The sequence below is a fragment of the Xiphophorus hellerii genome, chromosome 3 (genome assembly GCF_003331165.1).
Source record: "Xiphophorus hellerii strain 12219 chromosome 3, Xiphophorus_hellerii-4.1, whole genome shotgun sequence".
NCBI classification, from domain to species: Eukaryota; Metazoa; Chordata; class Actinopteri; order Cyprinodontiformes; family Poeciliidae; genus Xiphophorus; species Xiphophorus hellerii.
In genome coordinates this window covers 21,766,736-21,793,886 of record NC_045674.1, presented here as the reverse complement: position 1 = coordinate 21,793,886, position 27,151 = coordinate 21,766,736, and the positions used below count along the sequence as shown (strand labels likewise).

The following is a 27,151-nucleotide window of genomic DNA, read 5'->3' as shown; positions in this document are numbered from 1 at the left end:
CTGACCCTGCCATTTTACCCCCTTTTAGTCTTTTAATTGCCGAGTGAATTTCTTCACTGGTTATTGTGGATACTAACAATTTATTTTGTTCCTCCACTGATGAATTTTTTTAGGCTTAAAAAATCAATACATTACTATCCATATCAAACTTGATTCATTATTGATTAATTGCATTTTTATTAATTAACCACATGCTTACAGAAACATTTAATTTGAAAGAATTTATTTTAGGTGGAAAAGATGGAATTCTGAAAAAGAAAAGGAAATTGGCATAAATACTGTATATTTTACGTCATTGCACACATTTCTTGTAATTCAGACAAATATCATGTGAACATGTTAGAACCAAATGTGGCTTTGAGCATCTTTTAAAAATAAACTATATTTAAACCTATATAAATTATATTTGGTCAAAAATTCGCTTCCGTAACAATTTTATGTTACAATTCTTGGAGACTGTATAAAAAGTTGTCAAAAATGGATCATTTGAATTGTCAAATTAAAACTTGGATATGAGTTGATCAAATATTAAGTTCTTTACTTACATTTCTCTATTTGTAGTTTATGAGTGAATTTTCAGTGTCCGTTTTTCTTTTTCTCCTTTTGGTGGCCAAGTCTACAATTCTTTTTCACTAAAGTGAATTATGTCATCATTTGCTCTCCCACGAACACCATCACACTCCAAATGATTTACATGAATGCATAATATTTATTGGTTTTTGTTTCCGTTGCTGTTTGTCTTTCCTTGCAGCAATGCGTATTTGGTTGTATGAATTTAGCTTTCTATTTACTCCATCTGTTAAAGCACGTCACAGCATACCAAATATGACATCAAAGTCTTTGTGCACTAAGGCACTTATTTACTTCACCATTGAGAGAATAACATCCCGTGATACACAGCAGAGCCATTGCATATTTGTGGGATCATGAGTTTAATTGATAATTAATCCTCATCATAACAGGAATAATGAGAGAAATGCAGCTTTGAATTCTAATCAGCTGTTTGTTTACCAAAAGCCTTTTTTCCTAGTTTTGCAGAATTTTTTATAACTGGACTGGGTTACATTTCCAGAGTGAAAAGCTAAAAAATGTCTTGTTTTAGTGTGAAAGAACTATAAAGTAGGAGTAACGCATTTTTTTTAAGAAGGAGCTTGTTTTTTCATAGAACAAAACAACCGTCTCAGTAGAGGAAGACAAATTATAACGCATTTAAATAAGATAAAATACTATGGTAAAGACATTCTGTGTTAGATCTTATTCCATTTTCCTTTCAAAGAAAGTAAGTACACTCTGCCACTTTCATAGCTTTGAGACAAAAATGATTTGGTCATTAGAATATTTTTAATCTAAGCTGAAGCGTACAAAAACCTTACACCACATCCCTTCAAGTCTATTTAAAATTTCTGTTTAACAAAAACATGAAATCCAATGAATTTTCTTGGAAAAACTAAAAAAAACTATAATTTACCCAGATTGTAACATTCAGAATACCTGAGGTTTTATGGTTTTTACCACCACAATATGATGAAAAAGGCAACATTTAAGGTCAGAGTATTTGACAATAAAAAATTCCATCCATGAATGGATCTTTAGATTATAATCACTTAAAATCAAGCTGGATGGAAAAGTTCTCAATCAAGCTTTAAGTGTCTTAAGGTCATGAATTAATCTCAATCATTATATAGTAACTCTCGACAGCCATTTATGTCCATGTTTTACAAATTGCAGCCATGTTTATGAATTATTGTCCTATGAATCCACCATACTGCTATTTTGTATGATCCCCTGCTTGAACACAGTTGATTCAAATAAATGAGTAATCTCAGAGTTTTCTTAAATTCAAAGTGCATATGTTCATCAGCCACCTATCTAGTGATGAAAAATGTAAACACTGGAAACACATTTTTACTTTTCCCCTCTAAACAGCCCCACCTGCTTTGATTTATGCCATGTTTGGTCTTGTTGTAAAAGCAAGAGAATAGCGGGGGTTTTTGTTGCCAAATTTCAGACATGGAACTAAAGTTGACTTATAATGTTATATGGTTGTAAAGAAAAGTTAATGCTAAGAAGATACTAAATGTGCAGTGGCTATTTGACCCTTTGACATTTTGCCCATATGTACTGTAGTTATGATTATTTTTCTTAGGAAAAGGAACCCAAAAATGTTGTTTTATGTATGTACGAAGAGGCAGCTTCGGCCATTTGGTATTTTGGACCAATATACAATAATTTGTACATTTGGCATGTTTTACAACAGTTGGAGAGACAAAAATTGAAAGTAATATCATAATTTGCCCATTATCCTATGTAGTTATGTTCAAATGAACAAGCCTCAAATCACATAGATCAGATTTCTAGCTGAAATTGGCAGACTAATTTCTATTACAACCCCTAGTTTGATCACGGATTGTAATTGGTCATACGTTTTGAAACAACTGCCCCAAGTAGGTGTCAGAACATTAATCTATGAAAATTGGGTGTAGGGTTTACCAGTTCTTGCAGTTATTTCCAGTTTCTCAACGGTGAATTCAATAATCACAAAAAAATAAATAAATTGATATGCAGAAGTATGTGGAACAAAATAGTTTGTTTACAGATTTCACAAGCATGTGACTTGACGAATCGGTAAACTGACCGAGAGACCATCAGAATACATATAACATATCTTACAAATGTTTTGGAGAAGATGGAAGAAACAATATTTCATATACATTTGTGATTATACAAGTATATAGAGTATAATTTATGCTTTATTGACCAACTAAATAGGAGATGGGATTAAGAATAAGACAGGACAATGAACCGGGATTTGGGCTTTTTATGCACAGATCTCACTTATTCAGCTTTGTAGATTATCATGACATGCAATCACTGATGAACTACATAAACAAGCCAGAGATTTTTTCTTTTTTTGTTCCTTGGAAAACAATCGCTGTGGGGAGTGATTTAACAGGGCTAAAGAATAAAGAAATATTCTCTGATCTTTTGGAGGTTCCCTTTGAATAAGCTTCTTGAAAGATGAATGAAAAAAAAATCTCCCCTGTTGGTTTGGGTGTTTTGTTTTAGCCTCAAAGTAAAATTCAAAGACACTGAAACTTTTCAGAGTTGGCCACAAAAACTAGTGGATTATGGAGAGCTTTGGTTTTGTGTTTACAGGGGCAAATGTAAAATCAATTGAGATCAAAAGTCTACAAATTAGCTACTTTAAAAGGAGTCTCAACGCTAAGTGAAACAGGCATGGAGGAAGTAACGCTAAAAAGTAGAAACAAGGACACAAAAACTATAATTTGCATTAAAAAAGAATAATGAAGCAAATTAAAGACAATTTTATCAAACTGTACAAATACCAGAAAAGCATTCAAGCTGTTAGAACCTTGCATGTGGTAAAATACTTTACAATGCTCTGCAGTCTGCACAGTTATGTCTTTTACAAACCCAGTTATCAACAGCAGCTGGAGGTGCTTTTCTGGCCAATAAACTGTATCCATCTGGCTTTTACAATGCAATCATGTAGTTTTCTCTCTGAGACTTCCAAACCTTTAAAGGGGTGCGTTCTAGCAAACAAGGAAATACACAGGTGGGTGATGAAACCTAAACATCTGAACATTGAGTAAAGGAGATTAGGTGGCTCAGGTATTCTCTGAGGAATGTCCTTTTTGAGTGAGAGGATGCTGCAAAACAAGATTTTGCTTTGGGATTCTTTTTTTTAATCTAGTGATGAAATTCACTTACATAAACAATTCACTTACTCAGGGTGATGTTTCTCCTTTAAATTATTATCACTGGTAGATCACTTATTAAACATGTCACTATTTACATGCACCGCTAAACGGAGTAAATTTTCCAGTCTAAAAGAAATGTCTCTCAGAGTAAATTAGGCAAAAGAAACTAATCTAGACATGTCAGTAACCCTGTCCTAATTTTGATTAAAGAAAAATTGCAATAGCTGAACAATCATGAAGCCTATTCAGTCTTGGGTACTTACAATGTTGATTACCCAGTGGTACATGAAAGAGTACAAAGCAGGGGAAATACTGTAATCATTGGCTTGAGGGTTTGAGGAAGGAACTACACTCTGAGAACAGATTAAACATATTAGTGGTAACACTAAGTAAACAGTGGTGACTCTTAGCTTCAGTCCAAGTTGGAGCAAACAGTCCTGCCCAATGAAATTCATGTGTTTTGACATGAAGAAAGTTGAAAAAATAGTTGACCTGTGTTTGAAGTAGTCAACAACAAAGAGAAAAATGTGCTTGGTGAACAGAAACTACAAAAGACTGATTAATGATCAAAAATTTTTTTGAAAACATGGTAATTAATAAAGTTAGTACTCAGCATGAGTGTGAAGGAATAAAGCCAACTCTTGCACATTGCATTTTTCTACCTATTTGTGGCTGCATTATCCCCATTTTTGCTTTTTTTTTTAAAGGAAGTTGACAATTTAAATGGTTTTTAAAAGAAAAAACAGTTCCACTAAAATCATGATATATATATGTATAAATTAAATAGCGATGTAACTTTTTTTTTTCATGCAGATTACTCTAAACCTATTTCAAGTCGTAATGTTAAAACTTGATACCTTCTCATGCATATTTATTATTTATCCCCAACTGAAAAAGGGGATTTGGTGTTTTGTCATGTTTAGCCATGCTTTGAATTTTAATTAATAGTGTCCACGCCTTTTAAATGTTAGGAAACGCATTGAATGTTTGTGTATTCAGTTGTTTTGATTTGCCAGGGTCAAAAGAAAAAATAAATGCTTGTTTTCTACTTCATGGAATCTGAAGGTACTCCTTGAATACAAATGAACTGATAATCCTATTGCTATGACCGTATAATATCTAAGTGTTTAGGAAATTGGCAACAAAAAGGAGCAGTGACATACAGTTGAACTGTGACTCTTTAATTACATGCCTGATGAATATAACAATTTTGTGAGAATGACTTGGAGTATTCCGAACAGAATATATAGGAGTTAGCTGCAATTTACCATCACGCTTGTTTTGGTGCTTCTGTACTTTGAACTATGTTAGTTCAAATGTGCATTGATCATTTCAAAATGATCAATGCACACTCAGAAAACATGGTAAAAATGATAGAAATGTGCTTGTCACTTGAATAATGAATAATCAAACCTCAAAAGCAGAATATGTGCTTGTTGGTGTGCCTTGGAGCCTTTATCACTCCTCTAATGTGCTCCACAGCTTCACCGGTCCTTCCATGTTTTGGGAGGTTTTTTAACCATACACACAACCATCCCAATAAATGCCATATGCTTTCACCACATACACACAAAAACCTTTTGAAACAGTTACATTTAAAAACTGGTGAGTGATTGATTCTGAGAAAGTAAGACAGGCGCATAAAATCAATGTGAAGCAACTTAAAGTAAAGACTTAAACATAAACCTTTCCATCTCACATGAAGGAAAACCAATCCTGCAGCATTGACCTCAAAAGAACCCAGAAAAGTTACTCAGTGGGAAATTCCACAATTGAAAAATTGTATCTTTTCCATCCTCAAAACAAACAAAGCTATGCTACTAGTTTACATGAATACTGGGGTCATAAAACTGTCATACAAGGTCTTGAAAGTTTCAGAGGAAGAGTGAGACAGCAGTAAAGAATGTAAGCAAAAGGAAGGTCAGTATGTGACGCTCTATAACAACAATTTTGGATATCAGTTGTTATAATTTGCTCAAAAACATTCTCACGGTACCTTTAAATACAACAACAAGATCTCATGAATACAGAAAATGCATCTCAGACTCTTCTTTCTTTAAGACAAACATATTGTAATATTTTTGACTGGACTGTGGGAAAAGGCCGTCTAACAGCAAAGAAAGGTCATACAATAAAATAAAGCAAAGCTGTAGTTTCATTTGAAGACTGGTGCTCATTGAAATGTTTAAAGCTCTACTGTCAGACCTTTCAGACAGTGATTTTGTATGTTTGAGACTGATTTTAGGGCAGTGTTGACTCATGTTTCTGGGCACTACAAATATGGGTCCAGCCAGACATCTTTCTTTTCTTTCTCCAACACAATTTCCAACTACAAATAACAAAACATGAGTGCAGACTGACTGGACTTGGACTGAATGGAGATTTGTATAATTTCCATCTAAAGACAAAATCCAGATGTTGGGTGTTTTTATGACCAGCACTACCTTCCATGACCAGTAGGGGATGGGCTAGTTTCTGGTGTAAGGATGTTCCAAGATTTAAATAGCTCTTTTTTCAAAACGTCTACAGTCTTTTTAATAAAACACTTTAAAACATTCTCTAGAACTATGAGGCAGATTCTGCATTGCCTCTTCCTTGGTAAAATTGGTAAGGGGCTACCATGTAGCCACTTTAGTTGCCTTTTTATCCGTTCTGGTTCTACTGAAAAACCTATGATGGTATACATAAGTATGTATCACTTTTAAATACATACCTGCAAAGCACATATAAATTATACAACATAAAGAAGAAAAAGTCAAGTGTTTCACAATTTTTTTTTTGCCATCTTAGAAGAAAAGGCGGTCATGTCTGTCACCAATACGACAAATTTAGTTCGTCAGACAAGAGACAGATAGATGTCCCTCACACACACACACACACGCCCAGAAACACACAGGCCCTGTGACAGTAGCCCAAAGGCTGTTGGGTGTCTGAGATGCTAGAATAAATCACATCACAACTGAGACAGAGCAGAAAACACAGAATGAAAGCCTCCAAAACATCACTTACTAAAATACATGGCACAACACACGCAAAAATCCCCCAAACTACTAAAAAACAGAAGAAGTATGTGATAAACTAAGATGAAGTGCAGACCTTTGAGCAAAGATTAGAAAGTGTCAAGAAAAACAAGGAACACAGTTTAAGACATGTGGGTGTTTGGTAAAGGATGAGTTTGAGTTGTAAAATCTTCTGCAATATTCTACAAATTGATGTAAAAAACAAATAAAAAGATAGATATCAACACAAGGAGCAAACTATAGTAAAGGCAACAACTCCACCAACAAAAAGGTAAATATGTGTGTGTGTATGTTAACTTTAAAAGGTAAATGTTCAGAGCAGGATTGCTGATAAATTATGTAAGTCATCTCTTTGGACCAGACTACTATTCAACCTAAAATTCTTATTTAAAATATGTATTCATACAACCTTCTAAGTGTAAAACAAAATCATATTAAAATTAGAAACAAAAAACAATAATAGAAAAAGGATAACATGATATATCTGTTTTTATTGTCTCTGCTAAAGTAGCAATTTTACACCAGCACAGTGTCTGAAAGATTCAATTCTTCTTTATTTATTCCTCCACTGTAGGGCTTCTCCAAGAGAGCAAATGTGCAATCCTTTGTGTGGGCGTCTGTGTCCAAGATGGGTGGGGAGGGGGAGAATAAGCCCTTGGCGTTGCAGCATCTATGTGTCTGAAATCGTGTGTCCGACTGCACCATGAATTGGAGCTCAGCTGTGATTGTCAGGCTGATTGTCCGTTATGTCCCTGTGGGCCTGGAGGCCTTGTTGTGTGTAATTTATGTGGATATGTGTATAAAGTCAGAGATGGAGGAAGAAACACAGGGCGACGGAGGGGAAGAGAAAATACATGGGTGAGGCACACATCTATTCATCCACGTTATTGTATAATTGCAGCTGATAGTAGGGCGTTGGCAAAAGCAGAGTGATTGTGATTATCACTACAAGGCACACCTAAAGATAAGTCACATCAGTGGTGCATAGAAAGGCCTATCTGACACACCAGTCCTATAGCTGTTTAAGGACTAGCCTTACAGTATGCAGAGTATAATCAGAGAGATGTGATAAAAAGAAAAAGATGATCTCTAGGGAACGAGGCAAGGATATTCCCAATGTCTATCCAGGTTAAAAGTTGGGTCATGACCCTTGATGAATGCCATAATTTTTCATCTCCTTGCTTCTTTGTCTCTTAGATCTTTTCAAGATTGTGTAAATATATAAATGTGAATAGAGGATAAAAGGTTGATTTTCAGGTGATAGATTTGGAAAAGTTTTTATGCACCATCCTCTTTGTTCTAAGAAGACTGTTTTTAATAAGCCCCTTTGCATCAAACATAAATTGTGTCTTTGGATACTGAATTTTCTTTAGATACTCAATTCAAGAGCTAACCAGTGTACAAAGAGGTCTTTTAAATATCGTTATATCAAAAAGAAATTTGATATTTAACCATGACTCTAAAAAAATAACCGTTGATAAGTATCAAACAATGGGACCCAACTACTGCAGTCTTTTCATAAGTCATTCAATTATATTGTAACATGGCATTATGAGGGCTCTTCAAAAAAAGAAAAAAAAAATCAGCTATGAATGCAGATATTATGTTCTATTTAATTTGAAATGTTTGAATGTGGTTTTGTGATTTAGTTTTGTAGTTCAATAGATAACTATTGAACTACAAGTTACTAAAGCACTCGAGATGTTTTCACCTCATTATTGTCGAGGCTGGACTCTAACAGCTTTATAAAAATTTTATTAATTCATTTAAAATAGGTGTAATTTTTTTATTTCTGTAGACAGTTTTCCACATTTGAGTTCCATTACTTTACTGGAGGAGACATAAGGCAAGTTCAGTTTCTGTCAAGGAAAATCACAACTGTCTTCCTCCGTGTGCAAAGAAAGTGACAGGGGGCTGAAGTTGTAGTGTTTGCTTATGTACACTGAACACTGTGATCCAAGACATCTGCTAACAATTCCTTGTCAGAGTATACTTTTGTGTGACCATGTAGTTTTATAGATCTGTTATACCTGGGGTATACTTTGCTGCATTACAAATTGTCAAGTATTGTTTTTCTTTTCACAGCTCATTCAGAAAGCAAAGGACAAGAATACGGTTTCTATTATTCCTTTGCCAATTTATTATTGGTGGGTATTAACATTTAAAGGGAAACTGGCAGCCAAGACAAAAGTGTTTGTCTGCAACACTTTTGTTGGCTGCATGTGAAATTGTTTTTTTTTATATGTATGTTTTTCTTTTACAGTATTGTGGTGCTATGAAGACCTTCATGACAGACATGTTAATTAGATGGAAACACATTTGAAATTGTTTTTAAAGGGGAATATTATGCAAGATCAAATTTTTTTTAGCTTTACACAATGTTATATTATTACTTCATCAAAAAACACACATGGAATATTGCTTTGATTCTTTTATGCTTGTTTGAGAAATTCTTGAATCTCCCATGCCCGCTATTCAGTGTGCCCACCTATTTCCACAAAGCTGTCTGGCCATCAATGACTAAGTGAAAGTGTACTTGGGTAATGTAGAAGAACAAAGATCCAAAGACTTCTGAATGGCACATAAAGAAAATTAAGGATATTTTGTGCCATAGGATTTATAACTGAGTGAATTCCTGTGGCATGACTTTAAACTGTTTATGCTAAAAAAAAAATTAAAAAAAGAAATTTAAAAAAATGTTTTTTTCTTCTAAAGACTGTCAACATTTTTCCTTTAGCTACATAAACGATTCATTGCCAGTTATCACAAAAAGGCATTTTGCCACCAAGGGTGAAACACCCAGTTATGTGTAGGTGCAATTTATTTTAAATGTAAGGATAGCTTTGTAGTTGCTTAATAGAAACAATTAGAAGCTGATTTTTATCTTGACTGAGGTATTATACATAGCGGTATCTATATTACTGTAGATATCGCGATCTACAGTAAAAGAGGAACTGCCAGCAAAATGTTTGGTCTGTTTATGTGTTGCTCTGTAAATACAGTGAATGACTTGTTCAAATGACAGGGGCCAAACAGAACTGCTTCAATGTGTGAGTGAATACATATGCAAATGTTTTATGACCACAATACATAAAAAAACATCTCTAGTAACTATCTGTTTGTTTTCCAGCAGATGCAGGCCCCTGCATGACATATGGCAGAGAGAGAGAGGCCAATGAAAAAAACAGGGCTGTCTGTTTTTGTGGGAACTTGATGTTCATGTTTGTGACAAGCCAAACAACCGAGGTCTAACTAAATACTCAGCGTTATTGAGCGGTATTTGAAAATTAAACCTCATAGTTACCGTCCATTGAAAAGCACACACCGCAACAGCTAAGCATGAGTCTGAGTTGTAAAATAGGTTCTATAAATCTTATACACCAGTTCAATCAAGTGATTGTTCTCAAAAAGCACGCCACAAAGATCTTTGTTGTCTAAGTCATTGTGAATCTGAATTGAGCAGTCTCCTCAACATATACATTCAAATCTGTCCATATACTCTATGTTTATTGCTTACAGAGATTTTAAAATATTGTCATAAATTTCAATTAGTTTCACATGCCTTAAGAGCATATAGTGACTGACTGAATATATACTTATTTGTGCCCATACAGCCACACATCACAAAAGGTATCTTGGCCTGTGGTACACTTGATACATAAATAATCCTGCATATACACTAGGATACTGTTATGTCAACTTTAAAAGCCACCTTGCTAATGGGCATGCACAGTCATTCTCTAATGTCAATGTTTCCCAATGAAGAGGTCAAATGCAAGAGAATGGGTCCAGCAACATCAGAATATAAACAAGCCTGCGTCCTCCATAAGTCCTCAGCATGTTATTTGTCTCTTCCATAATTATCAGCAAAGGTTATTTTTTCAAGTTTGCATTAAATAGATAAACGTACTCAGTAAAGGCTGAAACCATTCTACATGCATTACTATGCAAAGTGTTTCTCATCAAATGTCACATAATACTGTACAGTTTTCAACCTGACTTAAGACTTAGGACTTTTGTCAGACCTGAAAGTATTAATAATGACACAAAAACACATCCACAATAGACTATATGCACTGGTGGTACCTTAAGAATAATGTTATGATAGTTTATTCAACTCCAGTCTAGGGCAAAATATCTAGGGATTATTTTTATTCCATGAGTGAACTGGTGTTCTCTGGTTTTATGCAACTAAATGTGTTGTGTGCTCATATGTATTGGATCTGTTTGCCTTTTAACTGGCCCTGAGATGTCACATCCTGAGAAATTAAATCTAATGCTCATGTCCAAACCCAGTTGTAGCTTCGGGTACTGTTGTCACTACATGTGTTATTCAGATGAAAAAATACCCTCCAAGCAATGTAATTACAATATGGCCTTGGAGTTACTTTTACAGGCACTGCCTTCGAGAGAAGCAGTCAGAATGCAGTAAGTACTCACAAACATGAAGACAGACAAGCTTTCCCGTTAGAGCCATAACAGAGATACCATACATATAAACAATGACTACTTCTCTCTCCATCTCTCTCCCACACAAACACACCTATAAAAAAAACTTAAGCCAAGATAGTTTGGAAAAACAGAAATTTCATATACATATACAAACAGAGGCACATAAATCTCCAGATAACCACAGACAAAGAGCTGTAAGGACACTAACTTAATTTGTTTATGCCGTTGTTCCTGGAAAGGACTGCGCTCAGAGCACCACATTGCTTCTGAATGAGAGGAGATGACTGGAAGTGCTCTGCCTGTCCTTTAATTTTTTTGTTGTCGTTTCATACTTCTGTTTTTCTGGCATTATTCATAGCTGTCCACAAACAAATGTGACAGGTTTAGAATTTTTCACCTCATTTTAAACAAAAAGGCTATGAATAAGGGGAGGATTGTTCTTCTCCCAGGCCAGATGATTTAAAATTCGATTCTCAACACTTACATGTGTGAAAGTGTTACTGGGCAAAACTATGTGTTGGTTATGAGAGTAAAAATAAAAAAAGTTATCACATTCCAACTGCAGACAGGGGGTCTTACTGGAATATTACATTTTATGTTTAATTCTGTTTATTTACATAATTTACAGATGTCATCTCAAGGAATTTTACAAAAAAAGCCAATTCAATCTAATCACATATCCATTCCAATTAACCCAAGTCATTAACCAATCTATGCATCTGTTTCTTTCCACCTTAGCATTATGCACTATTAAATAAATAACAGTGACGTTTGTGGCTGTTCAGTTGCAAAATGTGAAAACTAGGGGATGTTTCTGCGTGAGACAAGACAATATGTTTGCACTTTAAAATTGATAGATGTTAGAGTTGATCAGTTGTGCCTCTTTTCATTCCTTCTGCAGGAATAAATCACACCAAATTGAATTTTAAATACTCAAACCAAGTTCATAAGATACAATCAATACATTAAGTTCATACAATATTAAGAGGCAGAATATAAAAGGACTTTAAATGAGGGATAGGTTTTGGCAGGATTTACAAGCACAATAACAAAGTACACACAGGTGGCCATTAAGCACTTGATCTTCTCTGGTTTCTTTCAACAGAAGCGTCATATCATGAAGTTAGCTGACAAGCCCTCAGGGTGTTGCTCCCTCCCTTCAAAGAAAGGCCTTTTTAAAGTTAGTAACAGAAATACTCTCCAAGACAGATGGTTGAGATCAGCCAACATAAATACAAAATACAAATAAATATAAGTCAGCTTAATTAAAAATGTATGGATCGGCTATTTTTCTATCTGAAATCAATAAAAAGTACACTAAATTATGCAGATTTGATAAAGAAAGATAAAATAAAATGTACAGTGACTGGAATTCTGGCTTAAATGAACAAGAAAATAATTCTCTAGATTAAGATAAATTTTGACATTTCCATGCTACTGGTATCAACTTTCAAACTTAGTCCATCTTCTGTAATTTGCTTGTACTGACCTGGATCCAATTAACCATTGTTATGTGTTCAGCACAAATAATTTCCCCCAATGCATATTTTGATCGCCGCATAACTCCACTGAAAATGAAACTGTAACCACAAAATTTCAGATACATACTCAATCATAAAGACAATTTCTATTATTATTTTTGCCTCTAAAAAACCATTAAACAAGTAGGTGTGGCCAAAGGAACTGAGCCATGAGGTAAACGTCTGATCCCCACCTGCACCCATTCACTTTTTCTGTTTACTTTTTTCCCACAAACATAAAAAACAAAAGAAAAAGAAAAAACTGTCAGCTCAACTAAAGAAAGAAAATCCCAAATGCTTTTGGCTGTTTAATGAGCTTAAGAGTCCACTTTTTCACTGACAGAACTTCAAACGACCACACCTCCCTTCAACAAGTCTGGCTCTCATACATCAGCACACAGAGCGACGAACAGCTTTCAAGTGCATAGAAAGTATGAAATGCTGTGCAAAGTTGAGAAACAATGACACGAGATGACATGGGAAACCTTTTAGTTATTAGAAGTTTTATATGAAAACAAACCTAAAACAAGGGCTGCAAATTAGCTCATGCTATAGGGATCATGGTACAGCTATGGGACTGCTGTTTCACTCATTCTTCTATGTTATTCTGTATTATCTCTATGAAATAAACTTAAATAAAAACTTACACAAAGAGATACAGTAGTTAGTACAGTTTAAAAATAAATTCTCAACCTAATAATGCCATCTACAAACATCTGAAAAACAAAGATGATGAGAAGGAAGAATAAACTGAAAAAAGTGGCTTTCCATTTTATGATAAAAGAAATTATTTTTAGCTTAGTTACATGTGGCAATACATGATGAGTTTTAATATAAATAAATTGCATTTGTGTTAGAATAATTTTGATGCAACACTGTCATTTCATACAATTCAATGCCAGAGTCTGGGCTTCCAATTGCAATCTAAACAAAGTTTTGCCTTCTGTTGCCACACACATATCCAGAAAGTAGGGCTTTTAAAAAGTGCTTGAAATAAAGTGAAATAGGGTTAGGTCTAGTCTGAACAAAATAATGTAGGCAAATTAATTTAGCAAATTACTGTTTAAAACTTTTATCACTGTGTAGACAGGATTTAATATCTTTGCTAACAACATGAAATGGAGTTATTAATTTCTATAAAATGACCAGTTTTCTTCTCAGGCAGACTCCAACAAAGAATTGCTGTAGTAATGTGTTTAAATTAGACCACATAAGCTGCATTGTCTGTCTAATCCTCTCGTTGCTTCTTTGTACCTCTGAACCTCTGTTGTGTCCCATATTTAAACTGTGACACAAGTTTCTTTCTACCTGTAGGTGTATCAATTTTCTAGTATATTTTTGCAGGAGTCTGTTCTCTGCTCAAAGTCTGTCCTCTAATACCAAAAGCAATTTCATATGACTAAAGTAGCTTGTAGAGGCAAGTTCTGTGCTCTAACTCTCATCGATGAGCACCACTTTGTGAGCATAGCTACAGTGACAGGAAATATTGTTGGATTTGAGCAGACATGTCAAGGTGAGCTTAAAATAAGGAGCAAACTCCACTTTCCTATTATAGAGGTTTTCCACAAAAGAGGTTCCAGTTCTTAACTGGTTCTATAAAAGAACTGCTTTGCTTATTCTTCATCTGAGAGCCACATTATTATGCAAGTCTCGTTCATTTCTTGTTTTACCAAAAAGACTGACTATTACAGCATATTTGCTACCACACATATAAACCTGGGGTAAAGGGCAGCGAGAGCCATCCTTATAAACACGAGTGTGAGATTATTACTTAGAGTGGGCATGTTGTCTACTACCTCCACTGAAATCCCAGTTTATCACAGTCTTACAAATCTAAAGTCACAGACTCTTTATCAAGAAGAATGACTTAGTCAGCCAAGCTCTGAATAATTAATCCACTTTGTCTTCCGTAAATAAAAAAGAAACTGCTCAAGTTTCTTTGTGGGGATTTTTATCTTCACACTTTACTGGCTGTGGACGGCTTATCTCCCATTGTAAATTGTTTTTTAGCACCATTTAAAATCTTGCTTTCACTTATGGATTTAACTTAGTGGTGGTTCTGCCTTTATCTCCAGTGCAGTGTATCTACACATCTAGAAGCAATTCGGCAGAACTTAAAGCGAATATGGTATGTTAGAAGGAATCAAACATCGTTCACTGTGAAACATTTCAATTAAGAAAATGTGACTCCTTTAGCTTACTATTTAAAACTGTGAACACTTCCATAAAACCAGGTAGCACTGTTTCAATGGATCTTTTTTTTTCAGGACACTGAAATTGTTCCATTTATTTTAACTGCTTCATTCATGATTACAGCCTTTGAGAGTAAATATAAAACAATTTAGCTTTTTTTTTTCTTTTAATGCATACACTGCTGGTGTTATATGTGCAATAATAAACACAGCTCATCCAATTAGGCTAGAAAATACTGTATAGAAATTGTCTGTTATTCATGTATTTGGATATAAGAATATACATAAAACAAGTTCCAAGAGAGCAGCTGCATGAAACAGAAGAAATAGACACTCAACTAAAATAAAGCACACATAAAAAAAACCCTAGCTGAGAAGTAGGCCTTTTGATTGAATGGGAAAGCATTCACTCTCCTTTCTAGGAAGCCATTTAGTAACACAAGGCCCAGCACCCCTCTGTCATTCTGTTTTCTGCCTCTCCCTCCCTACTAATGCTTCCCCCACCCCTCATTTCAGATTTTAGTCACAAAATGAGCTGAAGCAGATGCAAACCCTTTTTACTAAACTGTTGCTATAAGTGTTTGTTGAGTTAAATGTTATAATGCAAAAAAAGAGTGGACTTTAAAAAAATATTAATTTCAAACAACTACAGCATTAAATTTACGATTTATGTGTTTTGTGTCAAAGAGGGAAAAAAATACATGTTGAATGTGTTTTTGTCCCTTGTCTGCACCATTGTGAGCTGGTGCAGACAAGAGGGGGAAGGTGCAACAAGGGCCCTGAATACAGAGACTGATATCAAGAACCTTTTCAACTGGAATGTTTTTATATATTTTTCTCTGCTTCTATCTTTCTTACAGTATAAGATTCAAGTGTAGACTATTTTTTATAGTCCGTAAAGTAGAGTACGTCATTTTCTTTACAATGGTTCTACAAAGCCATTTAACTGACGTTGGCTAAAGCGCTGACAACATCAAAAAAGTCAAAAGTTTTTTTTTTGTCATTTTGTATTTGAAAATACCAGAATTTGTAAATTTTCTGTCTGACCACATCACTTATGACAAATTTAAAAGAAAGAAAAACAATATCTTGACAGTCTTCACTAAAACCTGTTTTGTAACTCCATTAATGTATGGGACAACTACTTTACTTAAGCTTGACTATCACGGTTTAAAATGAATAAATACCGCAACTATTTTGTAGATTTTTTTTCTTTTTGCCTCTGCGTGACACCCATGTAAGTAGAGACGTGCTGAACGCAGGGTGAGTAAACCGAACAGGCAAAAACACAGTGGGATCTTGCAATCATTAAGTAGAACAACAATCATACATTTGCTATGCTTGTTGTGTTTACTGTTTATATTTCATCTCACCACTTCTTACTTCCTCTGGTTCAGTGATATAACGGTTGAAGTGATGAAAAGTCACATGTCCGTTGAGCCTTTTGAACTACATTTGAAAGTGACCTGGGACTGATGTGAAAAACATGAATATGTGCACTTCACCCTGTCTGAATACATAGCAGAAATAAACCTATTACACTTACAGAATCAGGCAGTACATGCAGCAAGTTTTCATTTAATGTATAAACAGTAATTATTATTTTCTCAACACTTAGTGCTGACTGGCAACACATAGTAGCTTTCTAACAACAGTCAATTTGTGTGAATGCACTAAGTAGCGCTTTTCAGACTAGTGCGATTTTTCCTCATGGAGTTTGCAGTCTATATCAACACCACTGTATGAGGTGAAAGAGGTACAGAGGAATTTCTATTTTTATTTCATTTCTGTTAACATTAAATGAGTCATGTACTACAAAAAATTTAAATAAAACTAAAAACTTTAAGGTTCTGTTCCTCATGTGCTTACCAAAGTAAATAAATAAATCAAAAATGAGAGAACATATAGTCACTAGTTAATAGAATACTACGTCTGAAGCTTAATTTAGTCTCATAACTTTTTCTCAGGTCAGATGACCAGAGTACACGCTTGCTGTAGGTTACATAAAGATTGAAAAACAAGGTCAAGTTTTGTTCACAAACCTTAATTGACAGGGTATGATATCTCAAAACAACTGAAAATGTTCTAGAGAAAAAAAACTGTCCACATAGGAACAAAAAGGAAACTGAATTAGTAGGGTGAGAAGCATCAATCATTTGTTAAAGAATATATCTGTATAGAATGGAGGCCAAGAACAGAAAGATTGAGAGAAGACAAGCCAAGAAGGCCAAAATTAACCACATTGTTTTATTTTTCACATCCTACATTCCATAATTTTCCCTTAATAGTTCATTAAAAGAAAATAAAGAGCAGAATGTTGCAGCAAATGTCAAGATTGGAGACAAAGCTTAGCTAGTGACAATAGTGGAAAAACAGCCGCTTAAAAACTCATTCTAAAATACAAGCAATTAAAATGCCAAAAGGAAAAGAAAAAGGATGCTAATTGTTACCTTTAAAAACATGTAGAACATATCACAAAAAAAATCTAGGGAGTGGAAGAGAATTATCACACTAATTATATTTTTGTTTCTTTCTTTATAAGATAATTATGTCAGCTACTCTGAGGCGTTTACACTAACAGGAGAGGGAAGTTTACCAAGTTTAATTAAGTGTTTTATTTTCTATAAATGGCTTCTATACCTTGTTAATCTTTCATTTTCCGTCTTTCGTTTCTGCCGCCTCCACTTTCTTTTGCCAATTTTTCTTTTTCTGTCCTCCCTGCTCTATGTGTGTGTGTCTTGTGCGGCTGGGCAGGTGCAGCGGGCCATGTTGACAGCTTGTCCCTTCTCTCTTGCCACGGGGAAAACTGTCACCTCTGTCATACAGGTCCATGAACACAGCGTGGAGAATGTATGTGCGTTTCTTTCGGTCTGTGTGCTCTCGGGAGACTTGCACAGTGAGAAAGGAGGCTTCCCTGTTAGCTCTCCCAGAAAAAAGCTGAATGCCAGGACAGTCACAAACATTGCAGAGAATAACTTAGGCATGATGGGTGCCTCACAAACTCCACCTGGAAGGGCAGAGCCTTCAGGGAGTACTACTTTACACGAGATGAGACAGTGATGGCGCAAAGGGACAGAAGTCTGTGTGTTTGGAAGGTTTATGAACCCTTTTTCAAACAACACACAAGAATACTTTTAATCATCTGTGGAGCTGATATTCACCATATTATTTTTCCATTAAACTCTAAAAATTCAAAATACAAAGGTTGAAAATGCTTCTGATTGGCAAAAATAAAAAAAAATAAAAACGTAAAATTAATCCAGAATTTCAGTACAAAGGAAGGGAATTGGAAAAAGGAAAACAAAATGTTTTTGAAAATTGGTTTTGTAATGTAAGGTGTTTGAACACAGAGCAATTCTTTATTTCTAAAGGTGTACCAATCAACGTTTAGTATATAATACTGAAATATGGAAAAACAGCCTTTATATAATGTTTTTAGTCTTCCTGGCTGAGTTTTCCTAAATTATTTAATATCAAAAAAGACTTTACCACATCATAAAAAGAGGAGAGTTGTTGTTGATGCAGTATGATAGCACTGAACCAAAGATTGATTTGTTTAGCTCTCAATAACTGAACAAATCTGACCTTTCAGAACAGCCAGTAGGAGATGAACCTTTTTTGAGCAACCTTTTAATAAAAAAAATTCTATTAAATTAAAAATTTCTCAATTATTTTTGTCTTATTTACATAGCCATTTGCCTTTATATTAATTTCATAATAAATTGTATCACAAACTTCTCATGGCTTATAATCAGAAGCAGATTTGTGCAGACCCAATAACTTGATTCAAATGTTTTTGAGGAAAGCCAAACCACGTTCTTGTTTTTGATAAGACAAAAAACAAATAGACCAACAGTAAAGAGTCAGCCCTCTTTTTGGAAATTGCATTAATTTCTTTAAGACAAACGTGAGAGCCTTGTTGTGTTTCTACAATGATTTATAGATCTTTCTGCAAAAATCTACTTTGTTCATTCTGTTTAGTTTTCTCCACATATATTAAAGCAAATACAATAAAATAGTAATAAAAAATATTTGAGCACTCACGAAGGAGTGGGGAGGAAAGGGGAATGATCAGGCTGAAAAAAGGCTGATACTGGTCAACAACCAATGTTTTGGTGCATTTCTAAGATCTTTATGTAGTAATTGGTTTAAACACACGCACACAAAAAAACTGATTTGCCAAACAATCACAATATGAATAGTGCTCTGTTAATACCTGATAGGTCTAGGTGCCAACCCAGTATTGCTGTTATCACTACACCAAAACAACTTATGTAGGACAAGCGCAGCCACAAAACAAGCAAAACCATTCATTTGAAATCACAACACTTGTTTCCATGACTGCCTAGAGGGCTACAGAGTCAAAGCCTAAGATCTCATGTGTATAGTTTGTCTGCATGTGTGTGTTTGTGTGTGTCCAGTGGGGGCATTGGCCCTAGACAAAGTGCTCTGCCAGCTTTCTGCCCAGTGGTCTTTTCAATGCTGATGGATGGGCCTTGTTCAGCACCATCTGGCTAAAGGATACCTCACATTAATCATCACATACACACACACCAGCACACTCTCCAATCCCTTGAACACACACACGATAGAGAAGAGCAAGTGTAATTCATATAAACACACAGGAGAAAACCAAACACACACATTAGCCCAGAGTTCAAAATGCAGAGGCAAAGAAAAACGAAACAAAGACAAAAACAAAAGAAAATCACAAAGGAAATTAAAAAGAGAGAATACTTTGTTCTTTTAATTGTACTTTTTTAGCTTCCACAACTTCCTCTTTAATTATGGCCTTGAAGATAGATGTTATTTAAAAACAGATTTAAAATGTCAGAACCTCCTTCCTATCTTGGCCCAGTGTCTCAGTACCACACAAAGACAGATACACACACAAAAAAGTATTAAGGCAAGAATAACATTCTTATATAAACCATAACCTTAGCCAGACACCCTAAGGAACTTAACATAAAATGAAGGAACTTATCAGACATCATTTATTTTTATCTAAAGGGCTTTTTGGGCTTAATAAGAGCTGATCTGCTCAGCATTTCCACAGAGTATGGACACGAGCAAGGACAGGCAGAGCTGTGGTTGATATGCTAAGGAAGCATGCTTGACATGAGATTTGTTATTAAATCATGGCTCAAGGGTTCAATTTGGAATATATATATATACACAAGAGATTTATTTGCATATTTTCACTATGTATGGAAGAAGAATATGGCTGAGGCTTTCGCATCGTAAAAGAATAAAAAAGAATATGACAAGTAAGATATATTCATGTATAACAGATCTAATGATCGGGAGTTTTCCAGATGTTTTATAAGCATAAAGTGAAAGAGAATGCTTATGGATGTAATGAATGAAGTTCGAGATAATAGGTTTCAATTGCATGTGAAAGTGGTTTTGAATCTACTAAATTTTAATTTATCACAATGTCAGTGAAATCAATTTAATTTTTATGCTAGAGACTCAGGAAAATATTAAAATTTTCAATACAACTGAAACTTATTTCGAGAAGTTTCAAATAGAGACCTGAGAAATACAAACAATCATTATATGAGATTTTTTATTGTCTTAATAGGAGAGAAACCATTTAGTTAAAAGAAAATCTAAATTTGTTTAGATCTCTCTAAATAGGTTTAGAGGTCTAAGTAGATTCTGATGATTATTCCTACTGAAAAACTTGAGAAAAGATGACAACTAGAAGGGTTGATATTCTTTATGTCAGTGTTTCATTGTTACTATCGATTATATTAACATATTGACTACTTTCAATATAGACTTTTTGTAGATCAACCACTTATGTCCATGTTTTATGTAGGCATTTACTTATTTTTGTAGAAGTATATTCAAAATGTTCACAAAGCATGTCAGTGAGGAAGACAAATTAAGAATGGAGTGATGTTTGTGAGATGGAGCAGCTCGGCACAGCAGGTTCAATAAGGCAACATGCAACACTGTCCATTTCTCAATATATCTGATTAGTGAGCAAGCTCACAAATACCAAGTAGCTGATTTAGACACAAATGTGTTAATGAATTATAGACATTTTTCACTAACTAGGCTCAATTCTTAATTTTGGGTTCAGTTATTATGGTCGGATGTGACTCCGTGTTCTATGCTGCTTGCTGAAGACGGTTTGTGTGCATCTTCTATTCTTTCTTTGTGTGGGAGGCAAGAATGAATGCTTGCAAAAGCAGAAACATGGTTTTTCTTGAATTCTTTTAATTAGTGTGGAACAAAATGCACCACAGGGTTCAAATTCAGAAAGGAAACTGCGTAAAAGAAAAACAAAATTAAACTTAAGCTTTGCAACGGAACATAGACTCACTGCCAAAGTGGCATCCAATCATACATCTGTTTAAAACATTTATGCTTCCTGCAAGACATATTTTCCTTCTTCTGCTTCATTGCTTTATTTCGGTTCATAAAATTTATCTTTTTGTATAACTGAACCTTGTTTTTAACCATAAATAAATAAACACACCTATGTTTTTATACGACATGCTTTTTCAGTGACTACCACTATGATGCTACATTAGGACATTCACTTAATGAATACAGCTCTGCAGAAACACTTCAGCCACAATAGTCTCAACAACATAAATGTGTAAAAATATGGAAGGTGATGCAGCGTACACAGAAACTCAAACACAGACAGATGCAGAAGTACATGGACAATGATTTAGATCAATCTCTGACTTCAGCCTTTCACAATGCAATCAGGCACAAACACTTATGCTGTCCTCATCCACTAAACTGTTGACAACAGATGGCCATCTTGAGGAGACAAACTCACCGCCACTATAAATGTAATCTAATGCTGGTGATGCTGACCTACAGCAGCTCTGCCTGGTTCTGATTAATGACCTCTGCTCTAGTGGAAGTGGTGCTAAACACTCAAGGATGTGCTCATCAAAAGAAAAACAGATGGTGATCAGAAAATAATTTGCTGAAAAACATTTCAAATTTAGGAAAACAGACTGAATGGTAAATGGACTGAATTTATACAACACTGTCCTGGCAGTAGCGACCACTTGCAGTGTTTTACACTAGAAATAAGTTAAATCTAATACCATGAAAATTTCCAAAAGAACTAGAAAAGTACTAAATCTTACCTTGTGGTCGTAGGGGTTGTAAGAGTGGAAGAGTTCAGAGAGTTTTTTAGTCCGTTGCTTTTTCTGCAGGAAGAAAAAATAAAACATTAGTTTAAAAATTGTTTTTTAATATTATTTTAAATTAGATGTCCTTGATTTTTTTTAAATCACAGCTGTAAAGCAAAGATTGACTTTATCAAACTCAATACTGGTACTGGATCCAATTGACATTGTTTGGTGGACACAGCTGGTCGGATCCTTATTCCTACCGGATTAATGATTTAAATCTAAAACTGAATCAGGAATCAAGAGCCGGAGTTGTCCGTCAATCAAGATGTTGTGAGTGCTACGGCTTGTTGCTGAAACACAGAATTAACAAACTATTGCAAAGACTGATTATTCACCAGAAACATGGCAGACTCCAATAAATTAGTCAGATCTGTTGACCTAGGTTAGCAGACTTAATGGAAACACTCCTCAAAGATACACTCAAAGATTTCTTCTTGGAAAAAAAGGAGAGATGTATTGTTTTCCTATCTCTAAGGGGACCACAAGGAAAAAAAACTGATTGCTGGTAAAATTTAAGTATTATTTATTTCCAGTTCCTTTATTCTTCTTTTTCCAAGAAAACAGTTAACAATTTTGAGTTTGCCAGAAATGTTTGGGTGGCAAACTTGGATGCTTAAAAATTAGATTGTAAATTAACATTAAGGTAATAAAGTTTGACATAAAAAAAGCACCAAATCTAATTTGGTGTTTATGCTCTCAATCTCATGGCCAATCATATGAAACCCCGCCTTTCCTTGTGAATAATCACGTAAATCACAAAATTATGATACTCTTGTCCCTGGACGAAACTTTTCAAAGCCACAAAGTAAACAACAGAAGCTTTTTTCCACCATTTTCTTATCAAATGTGTTTTGCTTCCCACCTCCCAACCCTCCAACTCTCGCTGCTTTGCTGCTAAAAAGAGCATGAAAACAGGCATGTAAGAATTGTTCTGAGGTCTATTATGTAGTTATCAATTATGTACGGAAACACAACTGAACATATGTGTACAAATTGAAGCCAATGACTATGTGGTTTGTTCATATGAGCTTACACAACACCAGGACAAAAACAACACTACATGTTTGAGTAAATGCGTTCTGGTTTATTGATCTATAGTACTGGTCTTAATAGAAACTCGAATTGAGATAACAGGATCAGATTTGAACAAAGAAGTCCTGGACAAGAGCAAATGTATTGTACTGTAAGCGAAATGTACAGAAAAATGTATTACATTTTTATTTTGGAGTTGGATCGGACTCGGACACAAAATCTAAGGGCTCAGGCCGGGTCAGGACCTGATGTAAACTACATCAAAGTTGGCGTCTCTGTAAGGTGTAATATGATGGAAGATGTAACTCTCTGAAGCAGTCAGTTACACAACACTGCTTCAATCACAGGGATTGATAATGAGGACGATATATGAACATTTTTCTCCAGCTAAAGGGTGCATACACTTACTGTTATAAAATTCTAAAATCCTATATACTGGAAAGACAACCTTAGTCAATACTGCATGCCTTCATACACAGCCATCATTATAGCTTGACAGACATATGCAGCCTGAGGGTAGGTAAAGACAGCCAGATTCTTGCCATCTACAATGGAGAGGGAAAGAAGAAAACAACAGCTTTCAAATGGCACTGTATCTGTGGTCAAGTGAACAGAGATGGACAGAGACGTAAGGTTGACATGACAGGGTGAGATATTGTTCTTAAATTAGAAAGATGGAGAATGCCTATGAGGAAAAGTAAACAAAGAAGTTTTGAAAATAAAAAAGTTGGAATGAAGGTTGTCGTTAATCTATTAAGAACACAGTATTTTATAGGGGATAGACCTTTGAATTGTACACTTTTCTCCATTTTCTGAGACTCTCCAACAATTCTCCCATTGCCTGTTGCTCTAACGTGTATTCCTCCAATCGGTGCATTTCTTCACTCCTCTTGCTTCCCCTGCAGTGTATTTCTACTCATCTCTAACTCACATAAGGCTCCTCTGATCCACACAATCCTGTAATCATTGGCCTTGTCTTTCTATCATCTCTCTCAACCTCCCATTCTTGTTTTTGTGTGTTTCCCTCTTTCTTCTTCTGCCAGAAGGCCTTTCACAATCTCCAAATCCTTTTTTTAAACTCATTTTCTTTTTACTTTCCTCATGTTCCTCAGAGCTTTTCCCCCCCTCCATCACTCCTTTTGTTTTTTCCAGAGGGCAAAAACTCACTAATCATTCAGTCTCCACTATCTTACACATCCTTCTCTTCACAAGTCTGACCATACACAATTTCTCTAGATCTCTCTCTTATTTATTTTTTTGCTGGGAGCACCTTGGATAAGAACAATCATTACTCCTCAACACCATTTTCTCTTCTTGTGCCATGCTTTCATCACTTTTATTGTAACTCTGTTTGCAGAGATACACAACTGTAGGAGAAACGTTATTACAGGCTAGGTTTTGTCAACACCTGATGATTACCATCACAATCTTTTCATTTGAATTGTATAGACATGCATACCAAATGTTTACACAGCCTTATATAATTATATTTTTGCACAATTCCATTTTTTACAGTGACAGGAGGACTCAGATTTTGTGTCATTTTCTAAACCAGTACGTGTAATAATAAGGCATATACATATACAATAATTTTTCAGAACAATAAATGATACTAGTGTAAAGTCTATTTAAGGACTTGTCAGTCTATCTCAGATAAAAGTTGAAAACCTTTGACCCCAATTATGTGAAAGTTTGGGAATAATTCCTTACATCCACATCAACCTAGCGCTGATCGATAAATGTCAGTTTAAAACAGACCTCATTAAAAAAAATAGCCTACCATAAGACTATTTTTAATCCCTCCTCAATGCTGAGGAGAGTTTACTACGCCAACACTACAGTATGTAAAAATCAAAAAGGAACTAATAACCTCTAATGAAGCACGGAGGTCAATATCTTCCGATAATGACAATCATTAGAACCTAAGCCTAAAATCCACAAACGCCAGGCACTTCATATTTTCCTTCAATTCCTTACATTTGTTTGTGCTACTGTACACAGTTTGGCATAAGCAATATTATTACTATCTATAAATTACTGCCATGCATACCCATCTTACACTTAGTTCTAAAATGATTTTTTGTTTGTGCTGTTATATACATACTACAGTACCAAGGTCAGCTACAAAGACTGAACAGAAAAAAGTGAACAAGCAGACTAAGTTCAAACAAAGAACTTGAAGGAATAAAAAACAAAAACAAAATAAAACAATTTGCATAACTTTTAAACAAAGCCACTAACATTACAGGAGAGTTGTTAAGCAAAGCTGAAATAATAATAATAAAAAAATAAAATAAATGTAATTTCTGTATGCTTTTTTAGCACTTCAGTTAACCCAATAATTAAGTTCTCCATTAAAAATCAGTACATATGTACTAAGAATGCTGGATTCTGCTCATAAAACCTCATGAGCAGCAGAAACCAGAAATGATCACATGAAATTAAAGATAAATTGTTTTTTTCTACTTTTAAAAATATAATTTTAAATAAAGAACCCAGACAAAAACTTCATCATTAGCCTTAGACTTTATGTCTGGTCAGCTACATTTAACTCAGAGTTATCTATTGTCTTGATACATGTCAGAAGGTTTTGGCACATTAACAAATCAAGCATGAAGTCATGCTTATGTCTGTGTCCAGGCATAGATAAATGATAAGCCAGAAGATAGCGCTACTAGTGGCTGGCCAGCTGTTTAACTTTGACAGCTGCTGCATCGGTGCCTCATGGGTAATGGAGTTCTTAACCAATTACAACCTGGGGAAATTAAAAACACTGTCCCACAAGAGTAGCTAATCAACTATCACATTTTTTTTCCTTGTTCCCTCCTGCAGCTGCTACTTCTCTACACATCTTTACCAAGAGACATTCAAATACACACATACACACTCAGCATCCATTCACTAAGTCCATTTATCAAGGCTAAGTTCTGGTCCCTATGGGATGATTATGAAGATCCAAGCTAATAGCACTCTCATTCCTTTATTCTCAACATGACCCTTTTTCTTCTTCCACCCCTGTGGTCTCCTATTTTCTCCATCTGTGTCTACTCTCCCATGCATCCAATGTTTTCTCATACATCATTTATTATAGCAGGTAAAAGGTTAGGGACAGAAAAACTACCAAACACCTGGACGTCATAGCAGGTGGACAGTTTTTCTTGCTACTTGATTGGTTAGGTTCCTGCATTTCCTTCTTTATGAATTTGTGTTTCTCTATCAGTAAATCACATTGCACATACTAAGATATTTGCTTTAGAATGAGGTGAGGAAGCACCTGCTCCTTCCATCGTTTTTTACTTTTTGGTCACAATTAAATGCATTAACAAAGATAAGTAGAATTAAGTGTCTGCTGTGACTGGCAATGAGCATCATATCATTTTGGAGGCAGTTTGGAAAACTCTTGTTTTGCGGAACTGTTTTAATTCAATTGCATTGTATTGTTTTCAAGCATGTTTAATGTTATTCTGCAAAATTTCAAGTGAGTTCAAGCCTAGATTTTGACTAGGGCAACCACAGTTTTGCCTAAAAAAAAAAGCCACTCAACTTTCTTTGTTTTTAATCTTGTTCCTAACCTTAGATATTGCTTTGCAACCTCCAACTCCAGTCTGATAGAAGACAATGATCTTGCTTGTCAACAACCAATTACAAATGTGTAGTTTCTTTATAACAGGTCCTGATGAGATGCTTTTTAAAATTGTTTAATGTACATCATGTTGTCATACACCTTCTTTTAAAGTGATTTAATTCTTTAGGTGTGGAAAGAAGGTATATTTTGTGACTCAGAATATAATTACATACTTTGAATACACTGCATAGTATGTGAACACTTTTTCAGAAGGCTGACATTTTCATGCACCTTTTTCATCTTCAAAGAAACTGAGTTTGGGGTTTTTATTAGCTGTAGGTTGTAATCATCAAAATCAACATAAATCAACTAAATGTTTTCCTCTCCATGTAGTAAATCAGTAGATGACTCAATACAAGTTAATTTATTTTAATATGTCAAATTTACTTAGGTGATAATCTCTTTTTATTTTGGATATA

General features: G+C 34.8%; 1 protein-coding gene across 2 annotated transcripts in view; it reads right to left on the bottom strand.

Moving 5' to 3' along the window:
* cdkal1 (CDK5 regulatory subunit associated protein 1-like 1) overlaps positions 1–27,151 on the bottom strand; it is a 195,799-nt gene that overhangs the window by 28,741 nt on the left and 139,907 nt on the right. For both annotated transcript variants that reach the window (XM_032558700.1, XM_032558699.1), the window contains one exon: positions 22,028–22,090. In XM_032558700.1, coding sequence (XP_032414591.1) covers positions 22,028–22,090 — 63 coding nt within the window. The remainder of the gene's footprint in view (positions 1–22,027; positions 22,091–27,151) is intronic.